This window comes from Leucopleurus acutus (assembly GCF_964270905.1).
Source record: "Leucopleurus acutus genome assembly, chromosome: 2".
Lineage (NCBI taxonomy): Eukaryota > Metazoa > Chordata > Mammalia > Artiodactyla > Delphinidae > Leucopleurus > Leucopleurus acutus.
The window spans coordinates 94,715,619-94,740,242 of record NC_139143.1 but is presented as its reverse complement, the minus strand read 5'-3'; the positions used below and the strand labels follow the sequence as shown (position 1 = coordinate 94,740,242).

Below are 24,624 nucleotides of genomic sequence, written 5' to 3'. Positions count from 1 at the left end.
TCTGTCTCTGGCCGTAGCACAGAAATTATTTACTGCTTAATGTCAGGCCATGTGTGAGGAAGAAGAGGGAATAGAAGGGGAAAGGAAAGAAGACCAGCCTTCCGGCTAGCTTCAGCCTTTCTGGCAAGGTTACTCAGCCCGGAGCTTTGTCTGAAGAGAGAGACAGAAGGGGATCTGGCTCCAGACTTTTAGGGAAGAAGGCTGCTGGGGCAGAGAAGGAACAGGAAGAGAGACAGAAAAGGGAGGGGTTGGAAGAGAGGGAAAAAGTTAACCTTTAATGAAATAAGTCAATTTACAAATAAAAAACAGTAGCCAACTGATAGCTTCCCCGCCCCCATGGGCCTGAACGAACACTTGGAAATAACAAACATAACATCAGTTCATCAACTCATCATCTGGTGTGTGTTTTTCAATTATAATTGAATAATTTCAAAGATTAGAATGAAAATAAAAACTTGAGACTCATCCAAAGGGACATAGAGTATTCTTCCAGGGACCTATGACTAATCTGTATTTTGGAGAGAGAGGAGGAGTTTAAAATGACCCAAATCCTTGGGAACTTTGCTGGGTGATTTGGGAACTCCATGATTTTTCTCATCTACTTCCAGGAATTTTCTACCTGGGCTAGACTGTACCCCACTTACCTTTCCTTTTTGTCCCTCAGTGAGATTTGTGTACCCCATCCTGGCCCACCAACTTCAGGGGAGCATGTGTATTCCACACAGGATGAGGGAGACAGGACTCAGGGTCCTCTGGGTGCTCTCCCCAAGGACCCTAACAGCAATATTGTTGGGCAGTTCCCAGGGTGCTGCCCTGTTATGCATTTCCCCAAGCAAACTGTCCCAGGATCCCATGGCCTTCAGCCTTGGTTTTCTCATTGCCATTGTATCTCAGGAGCCTATCTTTGGATCTGAAGATCCAAAACACCACATGGCCTTAGTTTCCTGGTCCTGGGGAAGGGCTGCCAGGCAATGCTAGTAATGGCAAGAACAGTGGATCACACAGTCCTAGGCTCAGTCCACCTCTACCACCCACAGCTCCATGAGGCAGTGGTGGAATGGAAACAGAGACAGAAAGACCTACCTCTTTGATCTCAGGCAAGCTTCTCAGTTACCCCTGTCTTAAACTAGCTAAACCTCAGTGATCTCATCAGTAAAATGGAGGTTATCGTAATTATTTTAAAGATTTGCTAGGAGGATGAAAAGAAATACTGTGCCTGGTGTGAAGCAGGCACTAAATAACTGGTTGATGTCGTTATCATTGTTACTATTATGTGACCTTTGGCCAGACACTTAGCCTCTCTGAACCTGCTTTCTTATGTGAAAAACTATAAGTAATAAGAATTATCTCTTAGGATGATCGCAAGAATTATATATGTAAAGGAATGTATAGATTATATATGTAAGGATTACAAAGGCAACACATGTAATATATGTAAAGCACCTGGCACAGTGCCTGATACATAGTAGACACGCAATGTTAGATTTCTTTCCCATTCCTTCCCAACCTTCCTCTGTGAAATCCAGGAGAAGAGTTTCCCGGCTCCCTCATGGTCAAGCTGGCCCCAACACTTAGCTAAAAACCAGAAGAATCTGTCCCTGAAGGTGGTTTTTCCGAACTTCTGGTCTTTGGAGCACCCTACCCGCTGCGCTCTCAGCCCACAACCTTAAAAGAAAAAACTGTCTGGGGAGAGGCCTCCGCGGAACGCGCGGGGACGGCCAAGAGGGAAGCTGACAGCTGCAGGACTCGTCGCTGAGCACTAGGGGGAGCAATACGATCGAGAACACAATGAGGGCCACGCCCAGAAATCTCAACTTCCCCTGTGCCCCAGTCGCCCAGGTCGGGCTGATCCAAGCTAGAAGAGAACCTTAAGGACTACTCAGAAAGGCCTTTGTGGGAGCAAATAATGAGAGAAAATGTAGGGAGCCACGGAGAGCACACTGTCCTTCCCACTTCAGCCTGGTCCCGGCCTCGAGAGCTCTCTGCCGCTGCTAGACTGCAACCGCAGGATCCCCTCCTGGAGGAGCCAGGTGGGGGCTTGAGGAACAAGAGGTAAGGGAGCCAGGCCAGGTCACTTTTCCCAGTCACTCCAACTTTTACATCTAGCTCACCCAGCATCTTAGTAAGTCTCAGTGGGTCACAGCTAGAAGGAGTCCTATAGAGCCCCAGATGCTCAACCCTTAGATGTTCAGCTGGAGGGCAAGGACCCAGAGAGGAGGAAGAGTTTGAGCAAGATCTCCCAGGTAGTTTATCGTCACCCCTCATAGGGTTTATCAAATACTTTCACGTCCATTATCTCGCTTGGATATTCACAACCACCTGGAGGAACTATTATTGCATTTTACAAATGAGGAAACTGAGGTTCAGGTAAGTGTCCATAGCTCTCCTCTTCCCTACTAAGTTTTCATTGCCACCCACTGTTCCCTTCTCTCTTGCTTTCCCCAGGAAGATTGCTACCCAGCTCCATGTATTACATAAATCAAAATTTTAAAGATTTATTGCATTCCCCATCTTCCTAACCCATCTAGTATGATGGAGAGATGACAGAGCATAGTAATTGTGAGGGTGGACTTTGGAGTCAGACCTGAGTGAATATATTCCATCTTCATCACTTATGAATTCCATGACTATGGACTTCTTTGTACCTCAATTTCCTCACCTGCAAAATGGGAGTATTCACATCTATCTCCTGGAATTCTCTTAAGGGTTAAATCAGATGTACTGCGAAGCAATTTCATAGTGCCTGGCATATTGTAAAGGCTTGAGAAATGCTTCTAGCATATATAATCATCATACAATTATAGAACTGAAATGATCTTTAGGAATTAGTTCACTACTTTCATGCCATTACCAATGAAGCTAAACGGAGTTAAGTGGGGGTGTTACTGTGCGAAGTAGTTTTGCATACTGGTTTGAATGGTTCCCATCCCCACCCCCCAGAATCCATGTCCATCTGGAACCTCAGAATGTGAACTTTTTTGGAAATGGGATCTTTGCAGATGTAATGAGTTAAGATAAGGTCATACTAGATTAAGATGAGTTCTAAATCAAGTATGACTGCTGTCCTTATAAGAAGAGGAGAGGGGGCTTTCCTGGTGGCGCAGTGGTTGAGAGTCTGCTTGCCGATGCAAGGGACACGGATTTGTGCCCCAGTCCAGGAAGATCCCACATGCCGTGGAGCAGCTGGGCCCGTGAGCCATGGCCGCTGAGCCTGCGCGTCCGGAACCCGTGCTCCGCAACAGGAGAGGCCACAACAGTGAGAGGCCCGCGTATCGCAGGAAAAAAAAGAAAAAAAAGAAGAGGACAGGACATATAGAGACATCAAGTCACAGAGGAAAGAAAGCCATGTGAAGACAGAGGCAGAGACTAGGGCAATTCAGCTACAAGCCAAGGAATGCCAAGGTTTGCCAGGAACCCCCATAAACTAGGAGAGCAGTTTAAGTCCCATAAACCCACCCCTACCAACACCCCTCACCCAGGAACCGACCTTGTCAACACCCTGATTTCAGACTCCTGGCCTCCTGACTGAAAGAGAATACATTTCTGTTGTTTTAAGCCACCCAGTTTGTGGTAATTTGTTACAGCAGCCCTAGGAAACTAGAGTTTGTGACAGAGGGAGACCTCCAGCAGAACTCGCAGTGTTTTGTTTTTTGTTTTTTCTTCCAGTCTAGCCCTCTTTTACTCCATCATTGCCTCCCCAAACCAGCAATAAACATTTATGGTAGACCTACCTAGGAAGTTTACTTATTTGGAGAAAAATTAACACACACTATAATCTTTAGCACTTCTTACTAAATTGTTACCTGACACACAGTAAGCATTTAATAAATACTTACTGGCAAGTTGATAAAATAATAGATATAAAAATGGTATGTTGTGTTATACAAATTTAAGAAATTAGTACAAACCCACTTTCTACCTCTGCGTATGTACATCAGTGTGCCAGACTCTAAATTAATTTACACATTTTATATATTTGAAGAATCACAAAACTTCAGGTTCACAAGCCCTGCCCATGCACTAGCTCCTGGGGTGATGAATTAAAAAGAGAGTAATCTGAATACCCTCAGGACTCAATCCTAGACGGTGGGGATGATCTCATTCTTGCTGGGTCCTCCCACACTCACTGAGGAATGGACAAGTGGGAGCTCAGGGAATCAGGGGAGCTGCCGATTGCTGTAAAGGAAGAAAGCACCAGGTCAGCCTGGGAGTAGAATGGGTGGTGGTGGGTTAACAAAGGGAAGGAGGGGAGGAGGGATGAGCTGATTCACTGGGACAACTCTTAGAGTGACTCAGAAGCCAGCAGAAAATAGCCTGTTCTCCCACGTCTGCCTCATTGTCGGGCAATGAGGCACTTCCTCATTGCACACCCGTAAGGCAGGGCAAAAGGGAGGAGGAGGAAACGGAATTTTTCAAATTCATGGGCCTAGTCCAGCACTTAAACTCTGTGTTTTTAACCATTTCAGACATTTGTTTCAAGTGACGTCAGTATTTGTTGAGCACCTACTATGTGCCTGGCCCTTCATCTCGCCTTTCAGATCATCAGTCTCCTGAACACAGGGAATGATGTCTTTCTGAAGTTCTGTATTTCCTATTTGTTACTTCAGAAGCACTTGGGCTGCTGTTGAGCACCTCAGTACAGTCTTCTTGTCCTTCATATATAGAGATGAACTTCTCCAGCCAGCAGTCAATAGGGGGAGGCATGGAGCTTGTTTCGGTCTCTAATGCTGGATTTACAGTCATCCAGGCCCACTCTGGACCAGCTCTCCTTGTGAGAGCCAAGTGTATGGTGAGCAGAATATAGCACAGGTTTGAAATCACACATCTTGTTGGAAGTTCTTTATCTACCATTTACTAGCTCTATGGCTTTACTTGATTTCTCTGAATCTCTATCTTCTCATCTGTAAAATGGGCACCAATGATGTCTATCTTACAGGTTAGGAAAGATTTTTCATTTGGTAGTGAAGATTAAATCATTATATGAAAGTACCTGGCACAGTGATGACATTAATACCGGGTTACTTCCTTCAAACATATCAATGATTGCAGACTGACCACATCCTTCCACCAGATGGTAAACTGCATGAGGACAGGGCTGCATCTGTCCTGAGATAGTCTGCCTAGGTGAGTACTAGGCCCCTAGTACTGTCTTGCTTAATAAGAATTGTTAATATTAGAAATAATATATTAAAATTAATTTACATTATTTATGCATTATAAATATTTAATTGTAAGTATTTATTATATTATATTTAAAACAATGTGGTTATTATTCTCTTAACCAGTTGAATCAATCTGTGAACTGGAAAAGGATCCAGAAATCTTGACCTAAGGAAGGGGTGCATCCTCTCCCTTTTCTGGGTTATTTGGTGCTGGTAAGGCTTGCTGCGACCACCAGCAAGATCTGCATTCCTGTGTTCACGAGGGACAGGCATGCCTTGCATCCTCTACTGTCCTGTGTCCCAGCGTCACTGCAAACCTGGCCCCACAGTATAATGGGGCCAAGGACACAAAAAAGTCCCCTCATTTGTAAAACATAACGTAGAAAACCATGACACACGAATTTTATTCATTCGACTTCTACCTGGAAGGCAGGTCTGGCTGGGTTTGGGCTACCCGGTGTCCCCGCTCCAGGGGCTCCAGAGCTACTATTCTCTTCCAAATGTAATGTGAAAAGAGAAGGGGGGGGGGTCTCCGGGTTTTTTATCTTTGCGCCCTTGTTTCTAGCACAGGCTTCGTACGAGAAAAGAAAGAAGGCAAGCCACGTTACCAGGTTTTCAACAACCGGTTTTCTAAAGCAGACCCAAAGCGCACTTCATTTATTAACATTTTGGATGAAATGAAACGTTAATGTGCCTGATCAATCAGGGCACCCGAAACCCGCCGTTCCTAAGCTGCCAGTACCATGAGGGTAAACACGAAGCACTCGCCACCGTCCGGTCCAGAAATAGCTTTGAAGGTGGAAACTTGCAGAAGCCTGGCAGTGAGGGTCGTAAGCCCACCCCCTAGCCCGGGCCGGAGGACTACGCTTCCTCCCGGAAGTGACGCGAGCTCAATCCCAGCTAGGCTCTCCCCAAACAAAAGGGATCTTGGGGCCCCGGGAGGAGCCTAAAAGACATTGGAGAAGCCCCTCCTCCAGCCGGAGCGGATTGGTGTCGGGGATGGAGAGGCGAGAAGGAGATTGGCCCTGCCGAATGCCAGGGCCCTCGCCAGGCGGTCGAGGGGCGGGGCCTCGGGGGGCTGTGGATGGAGCGGGTGGCGGAGGCGGCAGGGAGCGGATCCCCGAGCGCTGGGAAAAGGTAGGAGCCGCTGGCGCCCGGGCTTGGCGGCGGCTGGGAGGCCGGGTTCTCGAGAGAAAATCAGGGGTAGGACCACCGGTGTCCTCCCGCAGCCGTCCCAACTGCTGCTCGCGCCCATCCCCTGAGGGGGCGGAGCCGTCTCCTCTACCTCCCGGTATTCCCTGAGGAGGCGGCTCCTCAACCTTCGAGGGTGCTCGCAGCCACTTATTGCCCCCCGTCAACCCCAGCTCCCCAGAAGGGGCTGCCCTCCTGACACCCTCCGTTTAGAGGGCCCCCTCGCCCAGCCCCTCAACCTTGGGAGAAGGCGTACGGGTTCCCATTCTGTAGACTGCTGTCCCCACCCCCATTTGTCTGGCCGCCCCCGGGAAGCCAGACATCCCTTCCTACACCTGTCCTGCTCGCTAGGGTGGGACCAGAGCTAGTTTCATCCGTAAGATAAAAATCAGTGTTTTCAAAAAAGAAAAAAAGAGAGATGGGGCGATGCAAAAATCAGACACCCGACCTAGACTGCCAGCTCCACGGACGAAACGGCCTTCCCCCACTTGGGTTCTTCCCATCCCCCATTCTCTGATCCTCAGCCTTCCGCCTGAAGCCCCTAGGATCCTCTTTTCTCCTGTGGGGCATCGAGGGCTCACCTGCTTCGGGATCTTTTTAGTCTCTGGAGGAAGGAGAAATAGTAACCTTCCCCGCCCCCCTTTGTACCTTTATTCCTTGAGGGAGAACCCAACCTCTAAGGGTTTTTTTAGGTTTGAGTTGCGTTTCATTTTTGCTTTCCATCCTGTTTCTTCCCTGAAAACTGGATGAAAAACCACCCTTTGGTATTTCATAGTGTGGTGGGCGTGTTGGATATCTACAGAGTTGGTCTTGTGTGGGTAGGAATGCAGTGTATATTGTTGGACTGTCAGTGAATAACAGCCTGCTTTCAAGTGAAACAGTACAGATAAGTAAATAAAGAGCTTTAGATTAGGAATGAGTATCTCCTAGTCTCGGGTAGGCTGGTCTGTTGCTCAGGGAAACTGCAGTTAACCTGGAAGGTATAGTTCTGTTGAAACAAAAGGCAGGAAGTGTTTGAAGAAAATTCAGGTTCAGTGGTCTAGGTTTATGATTAATCTGGTCCGGTGGCGTTTGGTTACTCTCTAGCCCCTATTTTATGGTGGGTTTTTCCCTTCAGGTGAAACTGATATATATATATATATATATATATATATATATATATATATATATATAATGTTGTTGATTGGTTTTACAAGACCACTATCATCTACCAAAATTCAGGGGATGAAAATTAAAAGCACATTTCAAATCTCAGCGATAAGGATAAATAAAAGCAAGGTAAACTCCAGCTATTCACACACATGTGACTACCAGAGAGTGTCCCTATAGTGTGCTAAAAAGGCCTTCATTTCAGCAGGTGCAAAATATTGATACTTTTGGCCTAATGTTAATGCCATTGAATCCCTAGTAATCATCTATTGCTAGCACTTTCATGTATTAAATTTGCCGTATTTTTTTTAGCATTGTTTCTTTTGCTTTCGGTCTGAAGTCTTACTACTGTTATTTATAGCCAAAGATAATAACCATGGGATGCAAGGAGTTGGAATCATGGGGGCAATTATAACAGCTGTCTTTTACCTTCCTGATTAGAGTCTCTGAAGGTAGACTTTCTGAAGGTAATTAATTTTGAATAGTTAGGTTTGAAGTTTTCAGAGCCAGTCTCAGTGCTCACAGATCTGCTCAGTGATTGTTTCCAGATCTCCGATAAAAAGGCACAAAGAAGAAACTGTGGAGGGTCTCTCCAGCAAACACAAAGTGTACTGCGATCGGTGGATAAGGTCCCCTAGCAATAGCAGCAGAAAAGAACTAAAAGCAGAACAGGAATTCCCAAAAAGATATATCTTATTACATGAGCAGAGAACAGAAAATAAACTGAGGTAAGAGACTAAGGAAACCAAAGTCGTGGTGATTGCCAGGGCCTTAATGAGCAGAGAGGAAAAAGCAAATAATGCTCTTTGATTACTTGGCACAATAAGCAGGATCTGTTTGATACACATTTGGGTCTTGGAAATCTTTCCTTTAACTTTTTCAACACCTGTTTGGTTATGTCAGATGAAGAAAAACATTTGTATGCAGAGATTTTTTTTAAGGTATATTTGTAATCTGCCTCATTAAATTATAAATTCTTTGAGAGAGATATTAGCATGTTTTGTTTCATCTTTGTACCCTTCACAATGCCTAGTATATAGTTTGACTTCATGAGCGTTTGTTGAACTTAGTTTGAAGCTGACCCCTTCGGGTAGACTAGAAAGATAATTTACTGATAAGATGTGGCACATCTTGTTAGTATAAACAGTCCATAGAGAATTTAGTATTAAATATTCTTCCTCGTTAGCATTTAAACAAAGGTGAAGAATTAGTGTCTGATTTTAGTTATTGGTTGGTTTTATTTTAAATATTTCAATATATAGCTAAGATGCCTAAGTAGGGGGAAACAAAGCTTGTATATGTCATGATCTCAGACATCTGATACAAGGATTTTTAGGCCACTGAATTGGTGTTTAGTGGCATGATACAAGAAGCAGAGATTTATTTCTAGAGGAAGTTTGTCCAGTCTGTGGTGGTTGACCCCAGGAATAGCTTGTCAGCCTGTTACTAAAGGCCAGTTTTTCTTATTTCCTGGATGTTTGCTGATAATAACTAAAAATCAAATCTTCGTAGTTTTAGTTCAAAGCATTTCAGTGAGAACGTGGCTTATTTATGGTGAGGCTCTAAAGTGTGCTGATTTACAGCACAGACTTTAAAGGCAAACCTGAGTTCAAATCCCTGCTCTTTTGCTGTATGACCCAGGGAAATGGCAGTTTTTTATCTTCACCATATCTCAGTTTCCTCAGCTGTGACTTAAAAATGACTTTCAGAGATTTTTTTTAAAAGATTACATGAACGTGACATATAGGAAGCGCTCAGTAATTGGTAGGTATTATTGCCATTATTATTAGCACTTTGCATGTGAGTTAAAGAATTTAATCGTAAATATTCTTTTACTCCTTTAGCATTTAAACAAATGAGAAGAATTAGTGTCTGAGTTTAGTTATTGGTTGGTTTTGTTTTAAATATTTGAATATATAGCTAAGCTTCCTAATTAGAGGGAAACAAAGCTTGTATATGCCGTGATCTCAGACATCCGACAGAAGAGTTTTTAGGGCAGCCCACGTGTCTTACGGTTGTGTGTGTTTCATAATTTTGTCATGTACCTTATCTTCCTTAAACTCTTTGGCCCTGGAAAAGGAAAGGCAAGGGATTCAACCATCTGATGTCTTCTCTCTGAATTGTCAGTTGTTTCACTCCACAGTGTCTTAAGTACCTTCACCCTCAGTGTCATATAAATGGTTTCGTGGATACCGTGATTATGGTGCAGGGTTGTACCTTCTGTGAGATTTAAGGGATTTTCAATGGTAATTTTGATTGACAGTGATTTTTGCCTTTTGAACAACTCTTCTACTACCCCCAAAGTAAGGAGCAGGCGTAAGAACAACTCAAATGGGTGAGAAGAAACTATGGATAGGGAAGTGAAGAGTGGAGGTGGGGGAGTGGAGGACAGGGGTTTGTGGGCTGAGGAAAACAGGACTACAAGCAGGCATCGAAGTAAAGAATGTAGTAATATGGTTTCTCCCTGCCGACTATTTCCAAACTCTGTATTTCAGGTCCAAAGCCAGAGCTTCCACTCTAAATGTGTGCTTTGCTGCTAAATGAATCGTTTCTGCCTTTTGGAGCCACAAAGAATGTAATCCTTAATTGTTACTGAGTTTAAAGAATATAATCCTTAACTGTTACTGAGTTCAAATAGAAGCTGGGAAGGAAAATAGGAGAGCACAGGACGACGGGGTTTACAGACAAAGAAGATTCCTGACCCTGAGCCTTGGGAGCATCTGCATGGATCCTTTGTACAGAGCTGGTGGGGAAGGAGAGGCTGCAGTGTTCTCTGGGTCTGCTCGCCTAGAAAGGTGAGCCCGGGAGGAAGGAGTGCAGAGGGAGAAGCAAGCAGGGATGAGTTGTTTTAATGAGAAATAAGATCTATAAATTATAACAGAGAGGAGAATGAACTGACGGGTAAGTTGTAGAAAAAAGGAGCACTAAGTTTGGGGGTTTTTGAAGGAAGGCGTTCCCCATTCCTTGGTGTCTGCTAAGTAGTCCTTTCTGTTGTAGTGGGTTGAACAGGAGTGAGAACAGAAACAATCTGGTTCTTAACTGGTTTAATATTTGACGGTACAAACAAGATCTGGTCTAGTCCTAAGTATCAGCTTCTTCTTATTGCCTCTTGTTCTTAAATTGAAGACACGGAAGAAATTTTCGGAAAAGGCTCCACCCCTAAAGACTTCTCTGCTTCTAAACCTTTAGCCTTCACCACACTCACTGAGTCTGAACACGTTCTTCTTGGTGGTCTAGTTACTTCTCATTCAGCATGTCTCGCATCACAGTCATTATTTCCCCCCCAAAACCCGTTCCTTTTCTAACATCCCTGTTTCTGTTAATGGCATCATCATTATAGTCACCCAGCCTTAGAAACCTCAGCTGATCTGGGATTATTTCCCCTCTTAACCTCCTTAAAAAAACCAGTACCAAGTTACTATACATTCTTTATAAAGTCTCTTGCATCGGTCTTTTTTTTTTTTTTCCTATTCTTACTGCCACCATCCTAGTTCACACACTTTAACCTCATACCTGTACTGTTAAAGTTTTCTCCCAACTGCTTTTTCTGCTTCCAGTTTCTCTTCAGTCAAATCAACTCTGTATGTCAAGCTTTAACCTTCCTGAAACTATATTTTTATTGTGAGATTCACCTAGTTAAAAATGTTTAGTGGCTTCTTATTTCCCAGAAGATAAAGTCCAGTTTTGTACACTGTAATTCAAGGTACTGCACTGTACATTTCTTTCCGGCCAGCATGTTTTGATTATCCCTTTGAACCAGAGACTGCTGGGTGCTAAGTTTATCAAGCTGAATAAGACAGAGTATTTGTCTAGAAGAGCAGAATCTTATGAGACAAAAGACAGCTATGTAGATAGATGAATTGATGTAATAGAATGTGATAACTGCTCTTGGGTTATGAATAAGATACATATCCATTATGCATTTAACATGATTTCAAAATAGCTGTGATATTTTTAGAAAACGCGTTTATCAGTATTATGAGTTAAAATTGTAACTTGATTAAAAGCTGTAGAAATTCAGTGGAAGCAAAAGCAATCTTTTCACTATATCCTAAAGTCACAAAAAGCCACTCTAGGCAGAAGAGTGTCCTTTTTCTTTCCCAAGTAGTGTGCAGATAACCATTGGCCTGAATAAGTGTTGTGTGTGTTCCTAAGCTGCCTTTCCTAGGAACTGGCCAGGGCATCTCCTTCTTGGAGCAGATCAACCTACCAGGTTAGAAGCAGTAAACTTGCTTTGATTTCTAAATTAGACACATGAGTGGTAGAAAGTGAGAACTCATTGGAAAAAGGAAAACTTCATTATCCTTATAGATGAAACCAAATATATGCTCTCCAGGGATGAGAAATGAGAGAACTGACCAGTCACTAACTCATTTAAACCATTCAGTATCCTGTTAGAGTATGTATTGTCATCCGCATTTTATAGATGAAGAACTGAAAGCTCAAAGGTTACGTGGATCAAGGAAGTATGAAGTGGTAGAGCCAGGATGCAAACTTAGGTCTGTAGGGCTCCAAAGTCCAAGCACTTTCCACTGCAACACACTGCCTCCCAGAAGAGTTACTGTCCCCAAAAAACCTTGGAGCAAAAACAATTGCTAGGTCTGTTGGTCATTTTCAACTGATATCAAATTGTTAAACTTTTTAAAAAATTAGTGGTCTGATTTAGAAGACAGAAGTTAAAAGGCAAAACAAGATCATCAGTTACAATATTCTGTTACAGGTTTTTGTGAAATTTTTTTACAGTTCAGGGAGAGTCAGGTTATGGGCATAGCTAAAACACAGATACCTTGACTGTATTACAGTTCATCCTCCACACCATATGATTCTTCCTGGTTCGAAATCCTGATGGAGTCAATGACTTCATCCAACATTAAGGTTGAATATTTGAAGGGTTCTTGTATTCCAGGCTGCCTGTAGAATTGAGGCCCATGAATCATTTTACTGGAAATAAAATCAATCTACATATTATTGTTCCCTCATTGTGGTATTTTACAAATCATGGTGACATTATTTCAGAAAAGCAGAAATTTAGGGGAATGATGGACAGATAGATGATACAGACAGATATACATATTTCAATGAAATCATGTTATAATTTCATTGAAATAAATAAAGCCACTGACACATATACCTGAAATGGTAAATACTGCTGGTAATTTTCTGATATTAGAAGACATATTTTTAATTTTAATGAAAAAATGTGTTAATGTAAAAACTATTCTTCATTTTCATTAACGTACATTCCAGTAGCTTAGCTAATGTAGCTCTTCTGGTTTGGTCTTGTCTCAGATGAGAATACTTGAAAAGGTGTAAACGGATATCTAGGTAGACAGACCTGTTTTTAATAGCGTTGTGCCAGATGTCCTCATTTTGGGGGAGAGATGTTTGAATGCTTGTTTATGGGCATGAGGCCACTTCCTCCCTTTCTTCAGGATGTATATAAATGTTGTTGGCAACATGTAGAAGAGACAATGATAGAAACAGATGTACACACATAGTAAGAGAGACGGACATTCACACACACACACAGATACACTAGAGATGTATGGGGCTTAAAACAGAGCTAACCAAAACAAACCCTGATATCCATCATGGTGTCCCAGAAAGTGGATTAGACTGGATCTTAATAATTTTACTATTTAACTATAATCTTCAGTAATTCACTTAACAACTCTGGCCTCAGTTTTCATCTGTAAAATGAGAGTGCTAAATTAGATTATTTCTGAGGTCCCTTCCAGCTCTGTGAATCACATTTTAGCTGATAAAATGAGAAAATCTGATGGGAACAGTGGTTACCAAGTAGCAGTGGTTTCTAAGGAAGCCTCTGGAATCAAATTACTTAGGTTCAAATTCTATTTCTGCCACATACTAGATGTGAGACTTTAAGTTATTTAGCCTTTGTACCTCAGTTTTCCCATCTGTATAAAATGGGGATGATGATGATGATGAACTTGTTGATAATGGTTATAGCATCTATCACCTAAGGTTGTAAGGACGGAATTAATACATGTCAAGTACTTAGAACACTGCCTGGAACATGTTTATGTTTAGCTCAAAAAGTGTGTATCTTTTTTATTATTGCTATTAAGGCTTGAATTCTTCTTAGAAAACTACTCTAGAAAACTCTGAGGAAAAAAATAATCAAATAAAAATAAAACTCTGAGGAAGTGGTGATTAACATTGGTAAACTCAATTATATTACTAATTTCTGTACTAAGTATAAATCTACAATATCTGGTATCCTAGAATCAGCTTTGAGTAGAGTACTGAAAGCATTTTAAGTATTGATCTTAAAGAATAATCAGCTTTATTACAGAACTGGTTTCTTGAGGCCTCCTTCAAAATCCATATTGACAGTATTGGATAAACAAGCACCTCAATCCTTTAGCACTGTTGTAATTTCTTTGTAAGTGCATTATTCATATTATATTTCAGGATCCTGAAATTTACAATCTCCAAAACTGTTTCAAAACCATTCTGTTTTATATAATCCTATACATAGTGTTGCTGGAAAAAGCAGACTGATAAGACAAAGCAGGGCATTCTTTGTTCAGGCACTCTCATGGTAAGGGCGAGGCTTTGATCTAGTTGCTGTAATAGTCTTTAAAAGTAGTAAACGGTTAGCATGTTGTATTAGTTTGCTAGAGCTGCCATAACAAGTACCACAGACTGGGTGGCTTAAACAACAGAAATTTATTTTCTCACAATCCTGGAGGCTAGAAGTCAGAAATCAATGTGTCAGCAGGATTGTTTTCTTCTGAGGCCTCTCTCTTTGGCTTGTTAAATGACCATCTTCTCCCTGTGTCTTCACATGGTCTCTCCCTGTCCTGCGTTTTTGTCCAACTTTCTCTTCTCATAAGGACACCAGGCATATTAGATTAGGGACTACCCTAATGACCTCTTTTTTTTTTTTTTTTCTTTTTTTGGCTGCACCACACAGCATGCAGAATCTTAGTTCCCTGGCCAGGGATTGAACCCATGCCCCCCCACAGTGGAAGCGCAGAGTCTTAACCACTGGACCACCAGGGAATCCCATGACCTCATTTTTTTTTAATTAATTAATTTATTTATTTGTGGCTGCATTGGGTCTTCATTGCTGCACGCAGGCTTTCTCTAGTTGCAGCAAGTGGGGGCTACTCTTCCACGGTGCGCGAGCTTCTCATTGTGGTGGCTTCTCGTGTTGTGAAGCACAGGCTCTAGGTGTTGGGCTTCAGTAGTTGTGGCTTGCAGGCTCTAGAGCACAGGCTCAGTAGTTGTGGCGCACGGGCTTAGTTGCTCCGCGGCATGTGGGATCTTCCCAGACCAGGACTCGTCCTGTGTCCCTTGCATTGGCAGGTGGATTCTTAACCACTGCGCCACCAGGGAAATCCCCCATGACCTCATTTTTCACTTAATTACCTCTTTAAAGACCCTGTCTTCAAATACAGTCACATTATGGGGGTACTGGGGATTAGGACTTCAATGTATAATTTTGGGGTTAGAGGACACGATTTAGCCCATAACACGTTATAACACATAGACACATAAGAATACAAATACTCAGATAATATCTTTTACCTTCAACTGAAAGAAGATTGATTTGTAGTAAAGCTTTTATTGCATAGTATTGTAGAATTCAGTAAAAAGGTTTGTTTTTCTGTCTTGGTTTTAGAATCTGTAAATAATAATAGCAGAAACAGCTCTCTTTAGTAAACGTACAAAAGATCTGCTTTCGTGATCAGAAAATTTATTTTCTGATAATATTTTGACATGTTTTTCTTTACTAACCTAATCCTAAAATGCCAAAAGTGGAATGAGAGATACAATTTGGAATGTTGTCACTGTTACCCCCAAACGCATAAATAACCTTTATGAAAAACCAAAAGTGCCAGAGGGTGGGAAGGCTTAAATCTTGAGATAGTCAAGGTAATGTGTCAACATCTTCCGCCCTCAGATAGGAGGTTGCTTTGGATACATTTTTTAAAAAATAGCTGTGCACTTTTGTCCATTTTAGATTTGGTATTTATAAATGTGACATGTTTATTTTTTTAAATTTCATATATACTGGATTTTTAAGGAAGTACATTATCTAATGGAAAGCTGTCAAAACAGCCACTTTGTATGTCAGTGTTGACTCTTTGAATTTTTAGAATTAACTGGCCTCCCAAATTTTGGTTTTGTTTATATGTACTGGAAAGAGTCTTTACATAATTGGAGCAAGTTTGCTTTACATCCGTGCTAATACCTTATCACTGATACTAAAAACTTACTGAATGGCCTGAATCTTAGTCAGTCGTAGCCCAAGTATAAATTTCTTTAATCTGATATCTGAGTACATAGTAAAGAAGTGATTTTTATCCAGTTTTGCAAGAGTGGTCTCCTGGGTAAAATAACTGATTTCTTTTTTTTTTTTTTTTTGGTGCTAGCCAAATGGATTTTTAAAAAAAGGTTTATGTAGGTTTTTTTGAGGTGCTTCTATGTTCAGAAATACCTGAGATTCACCTTAAAAATGTTTTTTCTCTTTCCTGTCCCACATCACCCACCACATAGAAATAAAGCCTTCAGTTCCACATAAAGACATACAGAAACCCAGATACTAGATAGACAAACATCTACGTGTACTCCACCCTGCCCTGCCTTACTCCTTACATAGCTGTAGAAACTGGGGTGTTTCTTTTTCTGCCACCCAATCTCCATGTGGTAAAAAGGCAACAATGCCTGCTATCAAAGAATGAGTTCCAGAGCAAAAGCTGAGACTTCCTCAAGAAGGAAGAGGCACAACCAGAACCAGAATGAGTGGATGTTGGGTCAAGGGAAAAGGCTAGAATAAAATGAACAGAGCCCAAGCCAGAGCAGCATACCTCCGTGGCAAAATGAGCACTGTTGTTCAGGAGGTGCAGAGCCAGTGTCCTCGATACCCATAATTCTTGTGGCTGTTGGCACATGGAAGTTCATACAGAAGAGATTCATGGACTTCCCTGGTGGTGCAGTGGGACACGGGTTCAAGCCCTGGTCCGGGAAGATCCCACATGCCGCGGAGCAACTAAGCCCGTGCGCCACAGCTACCGAGCCTGCCCTCCAGATCCCGTGAGCCACAGCTACTGAGCTCACACGCCACAACTACTGAAGCCCGCACGCCTAGAGCCCGAGCTCCACAAGAGAAGCCACCGCGATGAGAAGCCCGCGCATCACAACGAAGAGTAGCCCCCGCTGGCCGCAACTAGAGAAAACCCGCACAGCAATGAAGACCCAATGCAGCCATAAATAAATAAATAAATATTTTTTAAAAAAAGAGAGATTCATGCTCTCCTGGCTGTTGGCCCTGACTTGGTGGGAAGTAGCATGTGAATAGACCATATTGTAAGCTGGGCAAACTCATGTTTGAAATCATTTATTAATAACTTAAAAACAAGTTTTATACTTAGTCTATAAATAGGCTCAGTTTTCCAGGGTATTGAAATATGTGTAACTTTTTATTATATACGTTTATATATTTTTTTAATTGAGAAAACAATAAAGCTTAATATAGCTACAGCTAGCTGTACCACAGTGTATGATAATATATACAGACAACTTGTCCACAGGTGGTTTTTATTTCAAATTTATAGACTGTAGCATTCCTTAGGCAGAAATATCTACATCTAAACTCTAAGGAAAGTTGGGTCTTGGAGAGATTCTGCCGGAATGAGTGAGCTGAGCATCTGGTTGAAACGATCTTGTCTTTCACAGTTACTTAATGGACAATGACAAGTAACAGCTCATTTAGAAAATAAGTGGAGAATGAGTCTATAGACTACAATATGACATGCCAGAAATCTGGCAGTCATATTTCTGATAATGAATATGGAGTTAGAAACAGCCTTTTTCTGAAAATCTTAGACCATATAATTTATATATTGGCAGAAATTGGAGTCGAATGGACTTGGTACTTTAAATACCTTAAATACAAGACAAAATTTATGTTTTATCAAATAAAAATTAGGGCCTATCTTTTTTTTTTAAGTTTGCAGGGTCTAATACACTATTAGAAAAACATGAACCAAAAATTACATATAATTCAACATTTAATATTTGAAAATAAATGGGAAAAAGTAGAATCTGGGATGAGTAATAAGCCCTACAAAGTTGAGGTGGTGACAGATTGATTTGTTTGTTTATTGACTGGCAAGAGATGAGGGGATGAGAATTTTCCTTACACGAATTTGGCAGTTTGAAAAGTTCAGTTGTAATTATGTTATTATTTTTATCTGAGTGCATGGTGCATAAGTCATGGTGTTTCGAGCAAATAGGCTTTTATCAATTCAGGGAGAGAAAGTCAGTTTCTTCTGGTGACATTCATAAAATAGTTCTTGAAATGACAGTGAAAAGATTTTGAAAGACCTCACTTTCCCTAATTATGATTGCAAAAGGGAAGTCAGATTTCTGATATTTTTGCTATATTACTCAGCTTCAACTTGAAGAAGTGGCTATTTTCTTCTTTCTTGTCTGTATCAACCAACAGCTGTCAGGCTTCATCAGCTATAATGACAGTTGACATTCTTGGGATTTACCAATTGTTTATAGTATGGTCACATAGACAATAAATTTCTTATTATTTTGCAGCATTGGACATTTTTCCACCATGCTGACGACATTTTAAATATATTTGTCAATTTCCCCAAATTTTAACTGAAGAAAACCTTAAGAATTTATACTTGAGGACTAAAGTGTGACTGCCAGTTATCAGGTCAGTATCACTCCCATCCCCATCCCCACCCTCATACCACCCCCAAGAATATCACTGCCATACTAAAACATAATGCAGTTTTACTATCGTTCATTTATATTTCAGACAAAAAGTTCTGCAATGTGTTGTGTGTTAAAATTAGATTCAAATGTAAAGGGCAGCAAAGAACTAAATTTTAATATTTATAAAGAATGGTTATAGGAATATGCGAAAACAGACCTCTTGGGTTTGAATTACACAGCTGTGGCCCTTTTTTTCCCTCCTGTGTTGTATTTGTATTATATTTATTTCATGTAGACACCAAGGTAAATAAGTTAATACATTAACAAAATGTTCCAGATTTTAAAATTTGTGTGCAGAAGTTATTTACAAGTGTAGAGGTAACACGAATATTGATCTTTATGCCATTGACAAAGAATAGAATTTTTTCTTGCCTAGGCTAGACTGTTTTATAATTAAAGTGACTTAAGATTGTTTCAATTTCACTCTTTTATGAGGATGTATATTTATCACAACAGATCAAAAACTGATTTAGGTACAATCTGTTTTAGTTCTTTGTATATTTACCTGTAATTTTTATTTAATTGATTTCTCTAACAAGTAATTCTTGATTTTCACTCATGAAAGCTTAGAATGGAACCATGAAGGACTTTAGAGACTATCTAGTCTGTTTTATTTTACCTGTGAGGAAACTCAATGCCAGAGCAACTAGGTAATTTTTTTTTCTCAAAGCCATATAGCTGTTTAGTAGCAGAGCTGAGACTAAAATTCTATACTCTTCACTCCCGGTCTATTATATTTTATTATATCACACTGCATCTTTAAGCCACAGTTTTTAGATTTCTAAATGAGAATATTTAAGGAGTATAAAGATATTGAAGGGAAAAAAAGTAATATGTGTAAACACTATCATTTTTAGCTCTATTCCTAGTTGATTTACTCAGTGCAGTTGGTATTTATGGAGCGCCTTTACCAAGTGCCCATTATTCTGCTTAATATCAGGGGAGGGGTGAAAAAAGGAATAAAATGATAGGATTTTTTCTCTGCCTTATGATCTCCTTGAGAGAGATTAAAACATGAAACCATCAGGAATTGCGGGAAGGGTTTCATCTAAGAAACCAGTGTGACTCAAATGGTAGTTTAAATTCCTCATCATTATTCACTCCAGGATGCTATCATCCTTCTTCTTTTGTGGTTCCCAACTACAAAAGGGCAGCCAAAGTCACTTATTTCTGAAGTAATTGATCTTGGCTGCCCCCAATGTTGGTAATGCCTTTCTTGGAATTCTTTTGGAAAGTGAGAGAGGATAGTAGTTCTTAATAATTAAACCATTGATCAGCTTCTATCAGGAACTTGGCAAGATGTTTTATATTTATTAACTCAATCTTTACAACAGTCCTATGAGTTAGATATCATCATTTCACTTTCACAGGTAAGAAAACTGAGAATCAGAAAACTTGCCCAGTCACACAACTAGGAAGATGTTGACCTGGCATCTATCTGACTGCAAAGCCATGTGTTTTTTCCAGCATACCATCTTATGTTAAGTGTAGCTTTATTAGGTTTGTTGTTTTTTTAATTTTTTTTTAGCTCTTATTTTTAAAGTAACTGTTGTGAGGGCTCTCTAATACTGAAGTGAGAATGTGAGAATCGCTTACTAGTCGCTGACCCTCACCAGTTAGAAAGTTAGCAGTTAGAGCTGAAGTTACATTAAACATGTTTTACCATGTGGCAAAAGATTTGTACAGTGTGTTCTGGAGCAACATCTAACAACACAGTGAAGTATGCATTTTCTACACGCTCTCATTCGCTTAAAGGCAGTAGCTCTGGAAGGAATCAATGCCTCTTTTGTGTGCCTCCTAAAATTTAATGTGCTCATAGGAGTTGGGAGTTGCTGGAGGGTGTGTGAACTAGTCATGTTGTGATTCACTTTAAAAAAAAAAACTATATGAGAGTGGCAATTTAGAAGTAAAGAGTGGGAGAGGGAAAATAGTACTTGCTGTACTTTAGAAGTTATGAAATGTATCTTACCATACACAATGGTCAGAAGATCCTTCCAAGAATGTACGCCTTCTAGCTTCTATCTATGTGTGGTTTGTGAGAAATTAATCTTATGGAAAGGACTGAGTTTGTGCCATGTAATTTGCCATTTAACATATTTTAAAAGATGCAAGATTTCATAGAAATGTGAACTTGTTAAGTCAAATAAATTCAGTTTATAGTAGCCTGGCCAATTAAGATGTTTAAACAATATATTTTAAGCAGTCATTTAAAAGTACATTTGTACATGGTTGCATTTAAGTCTTATTTTACTATATGAAATATAAATATTGTGATAGATGTTCTCTGTGAAAGTAGACAATTTAAAAGAAAAATTTCTCCCATACTCCCACCAAACATTATCTTTGCTCAAATTCATTTCAGCCAGTTTCAAAGGGATCCCACAATGTTTTATATACAGTTTTGGAATTTAGTTATCTAAAACTGGGATATCTTTTCGTGGTCAAACAATTTTTCATTGAAATAGTATTCATTGTAACAAAATTTTACCTGAACTTCTAGTGAACAAAATTAGTGATTAATTCTTTCTGAGACCTTCTAGGATGTTTGTATATATGCCTGGAGGAAAAATGATGAAAATTTGATCGTTGTGAATGGTGATGAAATCAATAATTAAAATGAATTTTATTTTCTGTTACTGCTCAGTTTATGATTAACTCAGAAAGTTCTTATTTTTCCATTTAATTATAACCATTTCCTTTCTTAAAGTATTTTCTACTCTAATTGTTGCTCTTTTCTCATCTGTCTCACTTTATTTTTTCTTTAATAGTATCAAATTAACTCTGTCTTCTGAAGATTGTCTGATTATTGTCCTTGTTTTAGGCTTTCAGGATGAATCTGGAAAAACTCAGCAAGCCAGAACTCCTAACACTATTCAGTATTCTTGAAGGAGAGCTTGAAGCAAGGGACCTTGTTATAGAAGCTTTAAAGGTATGTTTAAAAAAAAAAGAGAGAGAGAGAGTGGTCATCATATATTTGAAAGCCATATCATTGGTTAACTAGGATATTTCTATAGCCCCAGTTGAAGTTGAGAGGCCTGGGTATATATATCAATACTTGCTATAGCAGCCACCTGTATGGTATGATGTGGGGACACTGATGAAGCCTTTCTGCCTCCACATAGTTCCTTTAGTCTCTCTACCTGATGTCTAGACTTTGAACTTCATTCTTTAGCTTAGTAGCGTTAGCTGTTTCTGAATGCCAACCCCTTGAGAACTTGATGAGACCTGTTTCTTAAAAACTCTATATACACACATATACCATAATTCAGGATATAATATCTGATAGATCAAGGACCCCATTAAGACCGTGAATAGATTCCCTAGATCCCAGATTATAAATCCTTACTTTTTTTTCAGTATTTGATATCTGTTAAAATACACAGGGCTGGGGGGTGGTAGATGACAACTCTACTTTCCACTCAATTTTGCTGTGAACCCAAAACTACTCTAAAAAAGTCTACATAAAAAAAAAAAGATCAAGAGGGCATAACTCCTTTAAAGGGTCTTGAATCTTTTACACCTTGGTAAGGACGTTTCCCAATCTGTCTTGAAATCAGATTTGGAGAGGGGAAGAAAAGAGCTTAAGGCTATCTGTGTGAGTAGTAGGAAGAGGATACCCCCATAGGTGAGGAGAAATGGCCAAAGAAGATGAGACTTGGGCATGCTGAAGAAAGCATAGTCTCTGCCGAAAACTATTGCTTTTTTGTTTTCCCTTAGAGCTTTGTAATGTGTGATACGGAGTATTTCTCCGGAGTGCATGAGGCAGTTCCCTTCTGGTATGGGGCTAGAGTCTGACTTATTTTCCTTTTCCCACTTACTTCAGTCTTGTTTTACATGGTGTCCCTGGGGATCATCTGTTTATGACTTTGACACATATCTAGTCACATGATAAATTATTCATTGCCCGAGTCTTTGCCTGTCGTGCCCCTAAGCATGACTGTGTGACCTTGGTAAAGTCATTCAGTCTGTCTGAAACAAAGCTTCCTTGTCTGTATTAAAAAGAAATGATTAATAACTAGTATTTCTGTGTAACGTTATAATTTGCATGGCATTACAAATACTCCGACAGTGTAGGATTCATTTCTTCTTCTCCCTTTATTTATATTTTCTCAGTACATATCATGTACCCCATATCCAAGGAACAGTCAGTAGTAGCTAATCATTTGAATTGATGTCTCTAGTGTGCCCTCAACAGTGCCTGACTTTTCAATGACTCCCCTGCCAAAATATATTACATAAAAATGTTCCCTCTGCTTGGTGACTCATTTCTGCCACATCCACCGGTCTTCCCCTTTTGTCACTATTGGGGATTTCTCATCCTTTCCCTGTACGTCCCTGAAAACTATTCTGTTTCTCATAACCCCATCCCACTATTACCAGTAGTCCTAACCTGATTAAACCCAGAACACCCTCCCATTTATTTTCACATGTTTATCTGATCGATCAAGAGAAAAGAAAAAGAAGGATTGAGGAAAGTTTGAGTTCATTCCTAATCCTCACTCCTAATGCCTGTTGTTTTTCCTACTTCCTTCCCGTCTTCTCATCTGAGACCTCTGACTCTCCTCTCCACAGGAATTATCAGCCTAGACCTGGAAGAGTTCCACTGCCCAGGCTGAACTAGAAAGTGCATTGTTCGTGTCCTTTTAGAGCTCAGAAAGCATTTTCCAGGAGCAGCATTATTATAAATAGCAATCCGATTTTAGAAAACTACAATAGCTTGGCAGCGTGTGTTAAATAAATAGACTCACCTGAGGATCTGTCCCTGTTTACACTGGGACTCCAGGAAGAAGCTTCCTGTAAATATCGCAGTTGACTTATACAAAAACTTCTGGGCCTCAACCCTCTCATAATTGGGGTAGGGGTTGGGGAATGGCTGCCTCTAACAGAAAAATTAGAGGATGACCTTATTTTTCTCTTTGCTTTTTAGCTTTAGAAATGATACAAACCTGTGGAGCTTTATGTTTGTTTTATTGAGCATATAGATGCTCAATAAATAGTTGTCGAACAGATGAAATATATGCCATTGTTTTAAAAGATTGCCATAATATTTCAAAATGAATGTTGTGAATTATTAAATTTTACAGCCTGCCTTATGTGTGCTTAAACAGACTGCCTTCTGGTTTTAATGTTAACAGATGCTAAGGTGCTTGTTGCATATGTTTTCCTAAAAAAAAATTTTTTCTGCGTGAATCCAATTTTAGTTACTTTAGGCAGCTTCTGACAAGTTGAAAGAGCAGCTTGAGAAGAAAGAGCTATAATTAAGAGAGCATTTTGATATAAGATACCATTCAGAATCAGGCACAAGTGTTGTATTTAGTCTGTGCATACAGCCTATAAGTGGCAAAGTTCTCTTCTGAGGCTTAAACTATAGGCAGTTTAGGTGAAATGAATAGCTTCACCAGAAGTAATACATCTTTAAATAGTCTATTGTTAGATAAAATAAGTAGCAGCTGGGGGTCAAAATTGTTTCAGTCCTTTGAGAAAAGCAACTGCCGTACCAGATTCTTAAAGTTAAAATGAAATCTTGTTTTATTTGTGGAGTAGGTTTTTGTTTTGGCTTGGGTTTTTTTGTTTGTTTTTGGTTCTGTAGTATGTCAAGATTTCACTGCATTCTTTCTACATAGCTCTTGCTTAACAACAAACACTTGCTCTTCTTGGACTAATATGGCAGCTCACTAATTTTCTTCCTTTTAGTATTCTTTCTTAATTCATGCTTAGTTGATTGAAAAGGTTTTGGTCTTTGTCCTAAATAGCTTTGATTGGTTTTTCCTTTATGTTTAAGTAAAAAAACTTATCTTTTTTCTCCTTACCTTTAAAAGAGATTTTTCTTGGACATAAAATCTATTCTTTAATCTTGCATCTCTGAACAAAACCATATGGTTCGCTGTTGCTGTTAAATAAATAGTAGGTCACATTGGCAAGGGTTAGATTTATATAAGGATGTATTATAAAAGTTCCTGTAATTTGTAAGTAAATCCTACCTATAAAGTTATAATTGTAAAAGAGCTTCATTCATTTTCCAAAATGTCTGCAAAGTTTCAGATTGCAACTACACCCTTGTAGAGCCCCCATAATTCTTTTTCTCCCCCAAATTTTACAGAAGAGTGAGCCTCCTCACTCTTCTGTTGCAGCCTAGACATGTTTGGCATAGAACCAGAGAAGTCAATAGAAAATAATGTAATATTCAGCCTCTTCTGTATTTGAAGTCTAATTGTTACAGAGGCCATTTATACAGTATTTGGTCCTAATTGAATTTTATATAAAGTGATTTTCTATTTTAGGAGGGATTACATCAGAGAAAAGCCTTCTTCATGAAAGTCTCTCCCTTTGACCTGACCACTTTATGTTCATGAAT

General features: G+C 39.9%; 1 protein-coding gene across 1 annotated transcript in view; it reads left to right on the top strand.

Annotated features, from left to right (window-relative positions):
• Positions 1-6,268: 6,268 nt before the first annotated feature.
• The window catches only part of CTTNBP2NL (CTTNBP2 N-terminal like), a gene marked incomplete at its 3' end in the record, with an annotated part of 63,614 nt that continues 45,258 nt past the window's right edge, over positions 6,269-24,624 (top strand). Inside the window, exons 1-3 of the mRNA XM_082833654.1 lie at positions 6,269-6,299; positions 18,084-18,207; positions 21,091-21,198. Of these exons, the coding sequence (XP_082689780.1) occupies positions 21,100-21,198 (99 nt within the window). The 5' untranslated portion in view covers positions 6,269-6,299; positions 18,084-18,207; positions 21,091-21,099. The remainder of the gene's footprint in view (positions 6,300-18,083; positions 18,208-21,090; positions 21,199-24,624) is intronic.